Genomic DNA, 13,967 nt, shown 5'->3' with positions numbered 1-13,967 from the left:
GAGGCGCCGAAGAGTTACGTCAGCGCCGGCGGCATTTTTTTTCTTTATTTTTTTCTCTCTGGCGTCTCGGGGCAACCACGTGGTCTGTGGCGCCACTTCCGGTCGGCTTGCGCGCTCGTCGTCGAGCGAAGGCCATCGCACCGTGTATCGCGCGTGCTTGAAAACTGCGAGTCTGTTTGGTAATGTTGGGTGTGCACCTCGAACTGCCGTAGTGTTTTCATCGCTCTGCCAACCATGGACGCAAACCTGCGTGCACGTTTGGAACGAATGACAGCTGAGATGGGTTTCGACCCACACTCCGATACACCGCCTCGTCGCACTGCTCGCGCTTGAATCGTATTCAACACGGCAAAGCTGCGTGCACCCTTCTCCCAGTGGCGGTACTTCGATGCTGTTTGCTCTTCGAATGCGGGCGCACAGCGAGTGCGGGCTGACAACAAAGAACTAAAGACTAGAAGAAAGGATCGTGGGGCATCGGGCCGGCGCGGACCCATCCCCCGGCTGTCTGCAGCTACCGTGAAAATGCGAGTCTGCTTGGTTGCTGTGTTGCGGTTTCTCAGGAACGTGAGAATACGGTGAGGATACGCCGAGGTACGGCTCGATGACATACTGAACAGACAGCGAACGGGACTCTCACCATACAGCGAACACAGGTATCTTAAACTAGCCGGCGCCAGCATTGTTATCGGAGAAATGTTGCACCGCTGCCTTGGTCGGTCGTGAGAACGTGCCGACGATGCAGTTTCCAGCTGACGAGGCAACATTCGAACAGCTGCCACTCTTAACGGCAACCGGCGATGGTCAAAAGCACAGAAATACAGTCGAACCCACTTATAACGATCCCACATATAACGATCTATCGGTTATAACGACCATATTTGTGTGCACTTACGGTTTTCCTATGCTAACCATTGAAGCTGCGTCCGGATATAGCGAACATTTTTCAAAGCCTCCTACTTTTACAACAAACACTTCAGACACGGTCGCGGTAAAAATATGGCGCATACGAAGCGAAAAAAAAAAGTTAAAACATGCCTTCTAAAGCGTGACAGGAACGCGCGCTCGCCCGTGCCTCGCTGCAGTTTACTCGCGACTAAGCTACCCAGATCGGCGAGCACCGCGCGCAGATTTCGGACGCTGCGAGCGAGGTCACTCACTTTCCAGCCTTTTCTTCAGTGGTATAATGGCATTGAGGGTAAAACAAAATAGTAGGCAGCATGAAGCCTTGCGGTCAGCTTTCGCACAGTAACCTTTCGTGACGCCGTTCTCTGCAGCTACGACCGCCTGCGATGAACTAAACAATGCCTTGGAACGCAAGAAGGCATAAATGCAAGAAGTGATAATCGCGATAACTTTCCATCGCAAAAAGGTTCACTGCGTCCCTAAACTTGTCGACGCCACAATGTGCCGCAAAAAGTTGTCCGTCTTTTCGGGAACGGCAGAGACCGGTCGATCGGTGATTACGACTCCCGCGCGATTGCGGCGATGCCTTCGCGGATAAGCATTAGAAATGAGCGAAGGCGAGGTGGCGGCCGTCGAAGAACGTGCCATTATGACTTATAGCCGACAACCTTATCACAGTCATCTGTAGATATCTGCTCCGCTGAGCTTGTGGCGTACGCCGTACACTGCGGATTGACGGCGGTACGAGCGCTCATGCTCACGGGCTCATGTCAACTCATGCTCACGGGCTCGTTGGTTGACACTCACAAATGATAAGGGCGCGCACCTTCCTGCGCACTGTGCAGCGTGTGGCTGCGTGCCTTTGTTTGCTCGTTTGAAGGTACTGGGACGAAGCAGAGAAACAGTTGCTCGTGAACTGTTGGAGGCGTTCTACATGAAAAAGAAGGGCGCAGATTGCGTCAGCCAAACGTCAGTGTGCTTGCGGGAGCGGGAATTTCAATTGCTTTGCCGCAATATGCAGTAGATTTTCTTATGATTAGCTTTGCGATGTGTGTGCAGGCGCGCTTGTGACGTACGCTCTCTATATTTTCCCCCAATTCTTTCGTAATAAAATCAGTTGGTAGTGAGCGCCCGTCCCGTCTTCTTGTCTTTTGTGTCCAGTCTTTTCTTGCGCTCTGCTTTTATTTTCAGACAATGCACCAACTCGCCCAGCAACGCGTTCTATTAAGCCTTCTAGGTCTGCGGGTTCTTCGGTGCTGACGGAAATGACGACGCTGTAGAGAGGAACAGTGACCTGCTCGTCAAGCACATTTAAGGCGTGGTTCCCTGGCACTGCATGGGGCAGCAGCATTTTTTCTAAGGTTAGTGTTATCGACTGAGATCTGAGGTCAATGACGACACCGTGGTGATTTATTAAGTCCATCCCAAGTATCACATCCCTGGAGCAATGTTGTAGGATTACAAAGCTCGCACGATAAGTCCGGTTATTGATGGCGACTCTTGCTGTGCAGACTCCAGCCGGTGTTACTAGATGGCCTCCAGTGGTCCAGATATTGAGGCCTGGTGAAGCAGTCTCAACTTTCTTGAAGTTTGTGGGGAATGGTCGACTGATGATGTCGTGGCAGTCGAATAGTATGTTGAGGTCGCTAATCCGTCGTTCTGTGTTGCGGCTAAGTCGCGGCGTCGGGTCACGGCTACATCAGCTTGTTCCGCTGCTTCTGCGTCGCGTCGTCAGGTCTTCTTCAGGCCGCGAAGTTTCGTCGTGGCATCGTTGGAAGCGGTGGAGGATCTTCGATATTTCATTGCTCAGCAAAAAACGCACCTCCACCAGTTGCTGCCCTTAGTATTCCAGATATGGGCTCGTGGAATGGTCCTGGTGTGGGCCACTGTACTGCGGTCGTCGCTGAGGGGACTGGTAGTGTCCTGGTAACGGCGAACGCGATGGGTATTGAGGTGTCCGTTCGGTGTCAGCCAAGTAGTCGACAATGTCATGTGGCTGCTCACCACGCTGTGGAAGTGGTGCATTCACGGCGAAGCCTCCTAAGCCCATCTGGCGGTACTGGCAGTGGTGGTAGCAGAGCGGGCAGTTGTCAAGGGCGTGCCAAATGTCGGATTTTCTTGGCGCATAGCGCGGGCCAACAGGCAGAGGGTATGGCGTTGGTGATGGCGGCGCAACGCCTTGACGTGGGCGTGGAGAGGGAGCGGTATGGCGGACTACAGCAGCGTAGCTCATCACTTGTGGCTCAGGCTGCGCTGGTTCAGGTGCTCCCAGAAAATGCTGGATTTTGTGGCGTACTGCGTCGAAAATCGAGTCCACCCGAGGCTACGAGGATGGCAACAGTTTCCGTAGCTCCTCCCTAACGATTGCTCTGATGGTATCATGCAGGTCTTCGTGGGAATGCGATGATCGTACTGCCTGGTACACATTTCAAGGGACTTTTTGGTCGTCGTGGCCTCTGAGACAAATTGTATGACCGTCTTCGCTAGGTTGCATACAAGGCCAGCAAACAGTTTTTGCTTAACTCCCTGCATCAAGAAGCGAACCTTCTTTTTCCAGGTCCCAAGTCATCAGCATGGCCTCCCTATTCTCAAAGCACGTCTTGGCACAGTCTTGAAAGGAAAAATAGAAGTGGCACAACTTCTCATCGCAGTCCCACCTGTTGAACGTGGCGACAGGTCATATCCTTCAAGCCAACTTTCCGGGTCTTCACATAGTGATCTTCAAAAAGTTGGTAGCTCCCTTGGTTGCTGTAGAAGCACAGATGTGGTTGTCATGGGAGCTGTCATCGTCGCTGATGATGGCCGGTCATGGCCGGGGTGCTCCTGGTCCTGTTGGGTAGAGGTCCGTATTCTGGTGGCAGTCCTTGTTGTCTGAGGCTGGCTCAATGATCCATGATGCCTTTGGTGTCTTGTAGGCTTGGGGTTTGGATCATGGCTTTTTGACGTCTGGAACATCGCACCTCCACCAGATGTCATGTGGTCTTGACAGCGAAGAAGACGGCAGTCGGGCAATTAAAGATGTAACTCTTTAGTTGGGTGAACCTGTGCCCGGGACACGAAAAGTCAAACGACAAGCAATACATGCTGTAGGCTGATAGCGGCGAACAGAGCGCCGGCTGTTTATCATCTGATCTCCGGCAAGGCGCATCGGCTTTTATACATGCGGCATTGAACATTCGAGCCTTATCGCTGGTGGCTGCAATAGTTCCAGAATAAACTTAACTGTTCGAATTTGCGCGCTCAACCCTAACAGAACATTCCAAAATAATCTGGAATGTTCCCAGACGTTCGGGCGCTGTTTGTGCAAGGCAGTAATACACGTGTAGTGGGCCGGTAACATAAAACAGAGAAAGAAAGGAGCGTTTGCGGCAACAGCTTCGTTTAACCCGTATCACCACAGCACATTGGACCTGCCATTTCTTCCGGCTTTACGCAAAAACATACATGTGCTGTGAAGTGCACTTTGCTGGTGCACCATCAAATTGTGGTTGCCAAATCTCGGGTTAAAAAATTGGAATTGTTCTTAGACTATTGAAATTACATTTTTTTTTTATTGTTGTATTACTTGAACATCCTTGCAGCATTTTCTGAGTCAAAATGACTCCTTCGGCGACTATGCTCTGCATAAAAGGTCACATTTCAATATAATGAAGTGTTGAGATAATGACACTCGAGGTTTCACTATACCAAGGATTAACTGTAGTCAGCTCTCACTTTCGATCTATACCGTAACCTCACTTAATGCTGAAATGCACTAGAACAAGTAACGCGGGCATACCTGGAACACAGGTGCTGTTGCCCCCTATGGACTCCTGGTAGTAGCCATCCTTGCAGCGGCAAGAGGAACCGCGGCACGCCGACGCATTGCTGCCAGCTTCACACTGGGCATCTGATCGACACGGGTCACCAAGCTTGCGCCCTGCAACACACAGTGAGAGAAAATGACAAGCCTTGACTAGCGTAATGACAAGCCTAATATTCACTCTTGCTTGCTTCGGACCTGGCAAGCGGAAGCCATTTGGAGGCATTTTGCTAACGTTACTCGCATCCCAAAGCTTCATACTAAATTCACTACTGTAGCACTGCACTTGTCTGGCAAATGTTAGAATTTATTTATTTCTGCAATACCCACAGCCCTTTTACAGGCTTTACAATAAACACAAAGTAAGCAAACTTGTGTACCATGACATATAAATGGAGTACAAAAAGTAAGCAAAACGATCAAAGAAATACACACACTGCCAGCATGCAGAGAAAAACGTGAACTGTAATATTCCGCTAATCCAACATTACATAAAACATATTCGATATTACATCAACCACTGAAGATGGTAAGCTATTCCACTCCCATATTATTCAAGGGGAGAAACACATTCTAACTAATTCTGCATGCCTACTACATTAAGGAGCCCAGGAAACAGGTCCAGACTTTTTTTTTGCACTTCCCAAATAAGCTTGCTCATTTGTTCAGAAGGCTGCAACAATAACGTTTTGTGAATATCACAGCGATGTATACCCTGCAGACGCCACATTTTAAGAAACAATTCCCCACCCCTCTCCTGTGCATGACTAGTCCTCTTCCTCCGCGAAGTGATGTAATGTTGCCCATGGGCAACTTTAGGTAACACTAACATTGTCGCTTGATCCTCTGAACAGCAAAACCGTGCCTTAGCCCTTTTGGTGATGCTGTTTTTGCCACGCAGAAGATTCCAATTCGTTGAATGCGCAGTGTTGTACAGGCATAGAAATGACGAAACAGGCCTGATGATTGAAGTATAGCATATCGAGAATAGTGGTAGCGCATGCATGAGCAAACTGTCGATTAACTTGCATAAAGATGCAATCAAATGCCTTAACAGTTATCTTCAACGTAGACCCCCACGCGTGCCGGATTGATATGTTCGCCTATTGCATGGGCATATGCGCAGATAATTTTTCATGCCTTCTTTCTTTTCTGCCGTTGTGTGTCTCTTCAGTTGTTGGCGTTTGTGGTGTCCTGACATATTTCTTGTATCCATGTTTGCACACCCTATCTTTTTAGAATGAAAGGCATGCAAAACGGTGCATATAGAAAGGCGCCCTCATCGCCTATCGTTTGTGCTGGCGTCTTTCAGGACTGACAGCTTTTGTTTGGATAAGGCTAACAATGGCTTATTATGCATGGGAATTCTTCACATGCCATGCAAGCTGCTTCCACAATAATGCGGGTGTGGTCGTTTGTGTAGGAGAAAATCACTTTGCTCTTAGTGATCCCAGGGGTGCAGCCACATGCACTACAATGTAAGCCCAGGAGACCCTCCTTTCAGTTCCGAACATTGTTGGTTCTGGCAGCCGATCGTTCCAACATCTGCCAGTTTGACCCAAGTAGCAAGGACCATAGCTCAAAGGGATTCTGTACCCCATGCCCTTCGTACATGCAGTGATGCTACCGAGGACTTCTGATTTGGAGCAATTTTTGGAGCAGCAAAATTTCCGTTTTGGAGCACTTTGGAGCAGCAAAATTTTCATCTTGGAGCACTTCGGAGCAGCAAAATTTCCGTTTTGGAGCACTTTGGAGCAGCAAAGTTTTCATCTTGGAGCACTTTGGAGCAGATAATTTTGCATTAACATTCAAGCACCTGAGTATTATTATGGGGCTCTTATGAAGGCTAGAAATATTTCGATTCATTGCAAATCTCATGGAAAAAATCATCTCAGAAGCATAGGCGTGCACAAAGGGGGGGGGGCAGGGGGGGGCGCCCCTCCTCCTAATCACCTAAGAGGGGGGGCGCAAAATCTGCCCCGTACATTGACCCTTCTAGTCACCTAAGAGGGGGGGGGGGCACCAAATCTGCCCCATACATTGACTTAGTAGGGTGGGGGGGGCGCTGCGATGAACCTTCGCCCCCCCTGATGGGGAACCCTGCGCACGCCTATGCTCAGGAGAACTCCATATTTCACTCGCTAATGAAAAATTAAGGGCTCATGCAGTTGAGTGTTCTGGATTAACCTCTTCGGCGATTATTTTCGACACTAGCAAATAAACAAAATATCGGATCAAGATAATTGCACTTTACGAAATAACACTCTAAATACATCTATGTGGTTATCAGCCGACATGGTAGACAAACGCCGTGATGTACAGCAGTGCCTCAATGCCAAAGAGCCACACTGTCCCTGATGCATTCCCCTAAGACAACCCCAAGGCGAAAGCCAGGTTCTTTTTCTTCTCGATCGATGGGTTGATCCTCCCCCTCTCTCTCTGCAAGCTTTCTGCACCTCAGCTGGTTTTGCGCTAGCTCCATGATCAGCGCACCGATCACGGAAGCAGTGTAAAGTGACGATGTCATGTGATGGCGTCATCACGTGACATGACGATATATTACGCCATGATGACGTCACAAGTTTTGACGATCTATAACGCAATGATGACGCCATCACATGATGATTATTTTTAGCATCAATCGACTGACGCCGCCGACGGTCAATTTTCGTGTTTGATAAAGCATCTAAGGCTTTCGCATTAATATTGCGTCTTGAACGTTAACAGCCTGGCCCTACATACCAAACTGTCCTCCACCATGTCACCTGTGTGCCATGCGCGAAACAGCTTCGCTTATCATCCACTTCAAGAGTGAAATGGCTCCTCAACTTTTTAAAAATTTTTATTGCGATAGCAATTATATGGACACTCTCGGCGGATTTTTGCCGTCGCCGTTGCCGTAATTTTCCGTATAAAGTCCAAATTAATAACATCACCACGTGCATTCTAGCCGCGGGTAAAAGCTCGCGAGCGCTGGCGACGAACGCGACTGAAGCGGAGATTAAACTAGCCGGCCGTCAGTCTCCATCGCACGGACAGCGCATGAGATAACATCTTCCCGCGTGCGGGCCTGCCGTCGATTGCTCATCAAACAGAGAGGAAACGCCCCGCCCATCTTTCGTAAGGAGCATGGCGGGACGCCAGGGGAGCGGAAGGGGGGGGGGCGCATCGTTCGAAGGGCGCAGTCGCTTGCGCGCTCGCTATCTCGAGGCATCAGGAGACGGCTCGTAAACTTGCTGTGCTCTCAACGCTTACTTCGCGTTTAGAGAACTCAGAGCAAGAAAACGCTTCGGTTCCTGGAGCGGCCATATTCCCTTAAACCAGCGTTTTGTTGAGTTACGCGAGATCGGATCCAAAAGAGTTAGCTGCTAGCCTTACTTCGTTTAACAATACAATTTTTTGGTATCGCATTCACTGCTTCGCTCTTAAGCGAAAATGAGTTTTTTTAACCGTTAGCTATTGACCCCCGAAAGGGCGGACGTGTAACATGGCGTAGCCGCTTCACTGTGGGCCGTCAGCGACGGGCTCTCTACTGACAGCTGCGCATTTGCGGCTGCTCCGACCAGGAGATATGATTTTACTAATGAGATGAAATTTTTAAAAAAGCAAGCAAAAATTCGAATTGGAACCCTAGCACGTGAGCTCGAAAGGGCAGGGCCTTTTAGGGGGTATTTACCGCAGAGTGATTACAAACTCGGACGTGCTGGCGGAAAGAATTACGAAAAAGCTGTTCTGGATGAAGATCCATGGATAAAGTATATCTGAGGAAAAGTGTCAACGCGTTTCAACCGTTCGCGTGCTCTTCCATAAACGCTAAGCAATTAAAATTCGATATTCTCTCATATATCTACTGCAAGCGTTCCCAGATTTCATTCCGCGATGTCCGGAAACAGAAGTGACAGGCATTTTAGCGGCACACATGTAGTTATTACTGAACATTGCTTTCCTTACGTGCCGTGCGACGCTTGAAACGAGCTATCAGCAGCGTTTCTGGAACAGACGACGTCCGCCGATGAATCGCCGTCGCACTTTCTCGCTACCGATAGGCCTAGACGAGCCTCTGCGGAGAGCACGTTTTGCTGTCGAGCCGACTTGCAGAACAGAAGCTGCGTCAGCACCGTGCATGGCATCGTGGCTTACTCGGAACGCACGCGCGAGCGCTATTTATTCAGCGGAATAATTCTTGGTCCATGATTGCGACTTCATTGGCAGCCCCAAGATCGAGCTGCACATGTTCTGACGCGCCGGCGGTGCGATTGCCGGTGATAGACGCCCCCAAGCCCGAGACTTTGGCGCAGTTTGGCGCAAATTTCGTCGATATTATCAGGATGGCGCAGTAAATACAATTTGGCGCACTTTGGCGCAGTCGGCGCAGGAGTGGAATCACTGTACATGCCATAAATCGGTTACGATGGTTCATGTCACAAAGGGAGTCTCATTTCCTTGTAGGAATGCTTCTCCTTGATAAGGAACGAAGCTTGTGCGGGCGCAAAAACCTACACTTACCTCGACCCGCACCATGATTGGCAACCTGATGCTAGTACGGAATCACTGCGATCTTTCGGTTCTTTTGCGCCGTCTGCTTTCGGGCGACCATAGCTTCACCGATACTGCTCTTTCCTTTTTCTGCAAATTATCTCAGCCACCGAGATTGGCAATAGTTGTAATACAGGCAAGTTATCCGTGCCTAAAACCTCACACCTACTCTGTGACAGCAGGACTGGTTTAATGCATTGGAGAAGCAAGCCTGAACAATAGCCCTTTTGACAAGCTTACTGTGCGCAGGTGAGAACAGAAAGATTGGTTTGTTCACGCGTGGTTCATGTCCAGCAAACATGATCACTGATGAAAGAGAGCCAAGCTCAAGGAACCGAATGGAATCCTCGTGCAGGATATCACGTGTTATGACCAGGAGGGACAGACATTCTTCAAATATTCCGAACATTCCCCCCTCCACTGCTGCCACCAAGACCAAGGGCTGTTCAAGTCCGCAGTTTCGGAACACCTTATGGTGTAACTGCACACTATTGTTTTTCATTTTCTTTTTTTTCTTTTTTTTAACTATTGCTTTTTCTTGTATTTTATTCACTGTTGTTATTATTTTTGCCGTGTTCATATTGTACCCACCCCCTCTGTAACACCCTCTTGGTCTTGAGGGTATACTAATAAACAAATAAATAAACTCAGAATGCAACCACGAGGCACCACACTGCTATACTACAGTTAAACCTGCCTATAACGAACCTCCATACAACAAATTCCTCGATATTACGAAGTTTTTCTATTCCCCGCTGTTACTATTAGAAGCATATGTATTTGCGACCCCTATGTAATCAAATTGCAGCGGGAGGCACCCTTGATATAATGAATTTTCGCCGCAGACAACCTAGGGATTTTGCCCCAAATTTTGTCATTTTGGCACAAGCAGGAGCCGCATGCATCTTCTGCGGTTGCCCCGCCGACGAGCGCGCGAAGCAGCGGCATTGCGCATTGCGCGCTCAAAGCCCCGGCAACTGCTAGGCGAGAGTGAGCGCTCAGTTGTGCGTGTGGTTGTGCGCGAGGCGGGCAGGTGAGACCTGCGCTCCTCGAGCCAACTTTCTTGCCGCCACGGGCGCATGCACAGGCGTGTCCCTCACCCTCCCTTCAAACCTCATCCAGCCGCTTACGGGTTCCACCACGCTAACCGCACCAGCTTTCTTAAAAAAGAAAAAGGAAGAAAATTGGGTTTTGCGTAGGCAGCGCCACTCTTCAGTTGTTGCAGTAGTCTCTGAACTGCACTTCATTAATGTGACACTAGGTAACGCCACTAAAAAAAAAATCCTTGCTCATTGACATTACACTTTGAGTTTGCGCCGCACATGGAATATGCTCTTCGTTTTCGACACTGTCCACGCATGCATGGTGCGTGCAAGGAGCAGCTCCTGACGACGTGCAGCTTTTGCAATTTCTTTTTATGCCTACAACTGTGTCGTCACTAGCGAGGAGATGTCAGATTAGGCGCTGGTGGAAACTGTCCGCAACCATGGTGACAACGACTGATCTTCGGAGGTCGACTCGTCACTGTCATCACGCGCTTTGCCATCTTGCGCCGCGCACATGGGTTTGCGAGATCGTGGCTTCTGAGATTGGCTCTGGCAACGCGCCGTCGCGTTGCTGGAGCCAATCTCGGAGGCCACGGCTAGACGATGATGGAGCGGTGTTGTATTGATGTCATGCGAACGTTCCGTATTGCCATCGATCATAAACAAGCAATAGAGCAAAATAATGCAGTTATTTGCCGCTAAATAAATGCTTTGGGTGAGCTCTGCCTTCAATTCCCCTTGTGTTTAATTTGTGTTTCTTTTCCAAATTTTCGTGCTGAAACTGGATACAGTCGAAACCCGCGATAACGAAATCCCAAGGGAATGAAATTCTCATAGCAACGAAATATTTTCGGAGCACCAGTGAACGCCCATAGGAGTCAATGCATTTCGTAACTCGTGACTACGAAAGATATTCATACCGCAGTCCCTCATCAAGGAAATTTTTGAAACACGAGTGAGCAAATAACCTACTCTTGCAACATTAACTACATTTGAAAACTGCTGAAATGCATTCATGCTATACTTAAATTGTGCAAAACTATCGCTACAGCGCCCTTGAGAAGCAGCCGCCATCATTGTTTACAAAAAAACATAAAGCTGGCGACAGTGATGATGATGATGGCTTGCCGAAACACCTGCTCGTTATTGTGGACTACGTAGCCAAATCCATATTCCTCATGGAGTTTCGTTCGTTGGCTTGGCTCTTTCCTAGGCTTTGTCGGCTTTGCGCGCACATGGTCGCATGTGTGGAGCCATTTGTGGAGCGTTTGCTTGGTCGCTTAGTGCAATGTGAACTGTGTGTTGCAATTGCTTCGTCCAATTTCGCTGCCTGCGAAAATGCCGCCTCCAACGAAAAAGCAGAAGTTCATCACGCTGGAAGATAAGGCTGGAATCATCAGTGAGGTGGAAAAGGGCAGGGAAAAAAATGAACATCACCGAAGAATTCAGTGTTGCATGCAGTTCGCTGTCCATGATTCTGCGCTGATCCAGTGGAGCCGGAAGAAGATTCACCTGTAGGTGCGCTTGAAGACGGTACTGGTGACAGCGCTGTGCCGCCGTCACTGATCTGTGCACAGGGTGAACTTTGTGCCGTGGCAAACAAGATTCCCGATCGAGAAGCATGAAACTACTGCATGGTAAGGCCCGCCAAAGCAAACTTGCTGACTTTTGAAAAATAAAATGTGTTTTTTGTAAATTCCATGTCTTTTCTGCCGCATTCTCGCGCCAACGAAATTCCCGCAAGAGCGAAACTTTGTGCTTTCCCCGCCGATTTCGTTATTGCAGGTTTTAACTGTATAACGAAAACCTGGTTATAACGAATTTTTTTAGGGAATTTGTCAATTTCGTTATGTATTCAGGTTTAACTGTACTAAGAAATCGTCCACATATCTGAAGACTCTCAGGACTTGAGTTCCTGGGAACCGCTGCTGTAAGACTGTCATTTTGCTAGAAACAGTTCGCTCCACAAAGGCACCATGCGTGACACGATAGACATGCCCTAGTTCTCAATGTAAACATACCGTATTTACCCGAACGCAAGCCCACTCAAATGTAGGTCGACCTCCCGAAATCTCGTATCAAAGAGAAAAAAAAAGGAGTGTGAGCATATTTTGTAACAGAAATTTATTTTGTGTCGTCTCATGACTGACTTTATGTGCTTACTCGTCATTGCCAAGCTAGCCCTCTTCCCGAACTTCGATGCCCCAGCCCTGATGGCCTTGAAGTTAGCCCTCAGCATTCCCATTTCTGAAGTAAAGTTTGTTCACGTGTGATGCAAGCTCCAGTAAAGAATCCAGACTTCAGCCCACGAAACCCCCAGCGTTTGGCGCCACGTGAAAATTTCGCCACACTGAAGTGGCCACTGTTTGGTCACACTGAAGTGGCCACTGCCGCACCACCCGTTGAGAAACTCTAAACACACATCCCGCCGTGCAGCTGTTTGTTTTTCCGGCACAGAGAATAGCACTGGCAGCCCTCTTGAACACTGCTGTGAATGAGTAGTGAAAGTACTGTGGCCCGGACTCATGATGATGAAGCGCGATGATCAAGCACAACAGCAGCACATGGGATGGCCCTGACACCGATCCGGCGCGGCTGATGAATCTAAGCATAGCTTATCGAGCCACGCTCGCCTAAGCACAGTAGATGGTAAATAAAACTTCGGTTGGCGTCTCCGATCGGCAGAGGCACTGCCAGCACACTGGAACCTGAAGCACGTGCGGGGACAGTAGAAGGCGAGCAAATGGAGAGCGCTGCAAGGAGGGGAGGGAGGGCTAGGGTAGCTAGGGCAGATAATTTCTGCCTGCTTGCCAAACGCAGCAAAAACATATGCATCAGAGAGAGCTTTTCCATTAACCATCCGTTAACTTTGTGTGGTCTGAAGAGATGAGCCGCTCTCAGAACACACAGAGACAGTTCACGTGGTCATTCAATAACAACATGTGTACATTTATTAACCTGCTTTTACATCACGGAGAGCTTGCCTGCTGAATCTGATACACTGCTAGTAACACGCTAAGTAACCTTATATAATGCCAATACCATACACAGAAAACATAACACACACAATGTACCGCGAATGCAGCGTCACCGACGTTCGACTCACCACGAGGGGTCCACGGGAAACGAGCCGCGGCATCATCCCCATGGACACACCGTGGGAGACGTCCGTCTGCGCACGCCGCCAACCCCAAAGAGGCTCGCTGCTGTTTCCTGTATGCCGGCCTGACCTCGCAGGTGTTGCTGCCGGCGCCAACGCGCTAAGCCTACATCACGCAAGCACAGCGCCACCTCTCGCTCAGCGGCTGTTAATGCTAACTGCGACTAATCCGTGAGATGCACGTGCGCCATGAGGCGCAAACGACGTTACAGGGGGTGATAGCACCCCCACAACTTCAGTTAACCCAGACTTGTGAAACATGCGCCTTGCCTAACTGAGGCAACCCTTCGTAAAGGAAGGCCGAAGGAAGCTTTTAGGATATGCTGGCTCCTTGAGGTGGTAGGCCTCCTTCAGGAACTCCTTAAGGTGGTAGGCCACTCAAAAAAGTTTTTTTTTTAAGAGCAGGCAGCACTGAAGTAACTTTTTCTTCAAAACAAACATGTCTTATTTAACTTACCCAGCCATTTATAGTGCAAAATATTGATTAATTATTTATTGGGAGGTAATCTTTGTCAAAAAT

At 49.0% G+C, this 13,967-nt stretch overlaps 1 protein-coding gene across 2 annotated transcripts in view; it reads right to left on the bottom strand.

The window, feature by feature from the left end:
* Window positions 1-13,967, bottom strand: part of LOC119373762 (uncharacterized) — a 143,599-nt gene that overhangs the window by 80,883 nt on the left and 48,749 nt on the right. For both annotated transcript variants that reach the window (XM_037643825.2, XM_037643826.2), the window contains exon 4: window positions 4,682-4,822. In XM_037643825.2, coding sequence (XP_037499753.1) covers window positions 4,682-4,822 — 141 coding nt within the window. The remainder of the gene's footprint in view (window positions 1-4,681; window positions 4,823-13,967) is intronic.

Source organism: Rhipicephalus sanguineus, chromosome 11 (genome assembly GCF_013339695.2).
Source record: "Rhipicephalus sanguineus isolate Rsan-2018 chromosome 11, BIME_Rsan_1.4, whole genome shotgun sequence".
Classification (NCBI taxonomy): Eukaryota; Metazoa; Arthropoda; class Arachnida; order Ixodida; family Ixodidae; genus Rhipicephalus; species Rhipicephalus sanguineus.
Note: the sequence above shows the minus strand (reverse complement) of the source record. Positions and strands in the feature narration are given on the sequence as shown.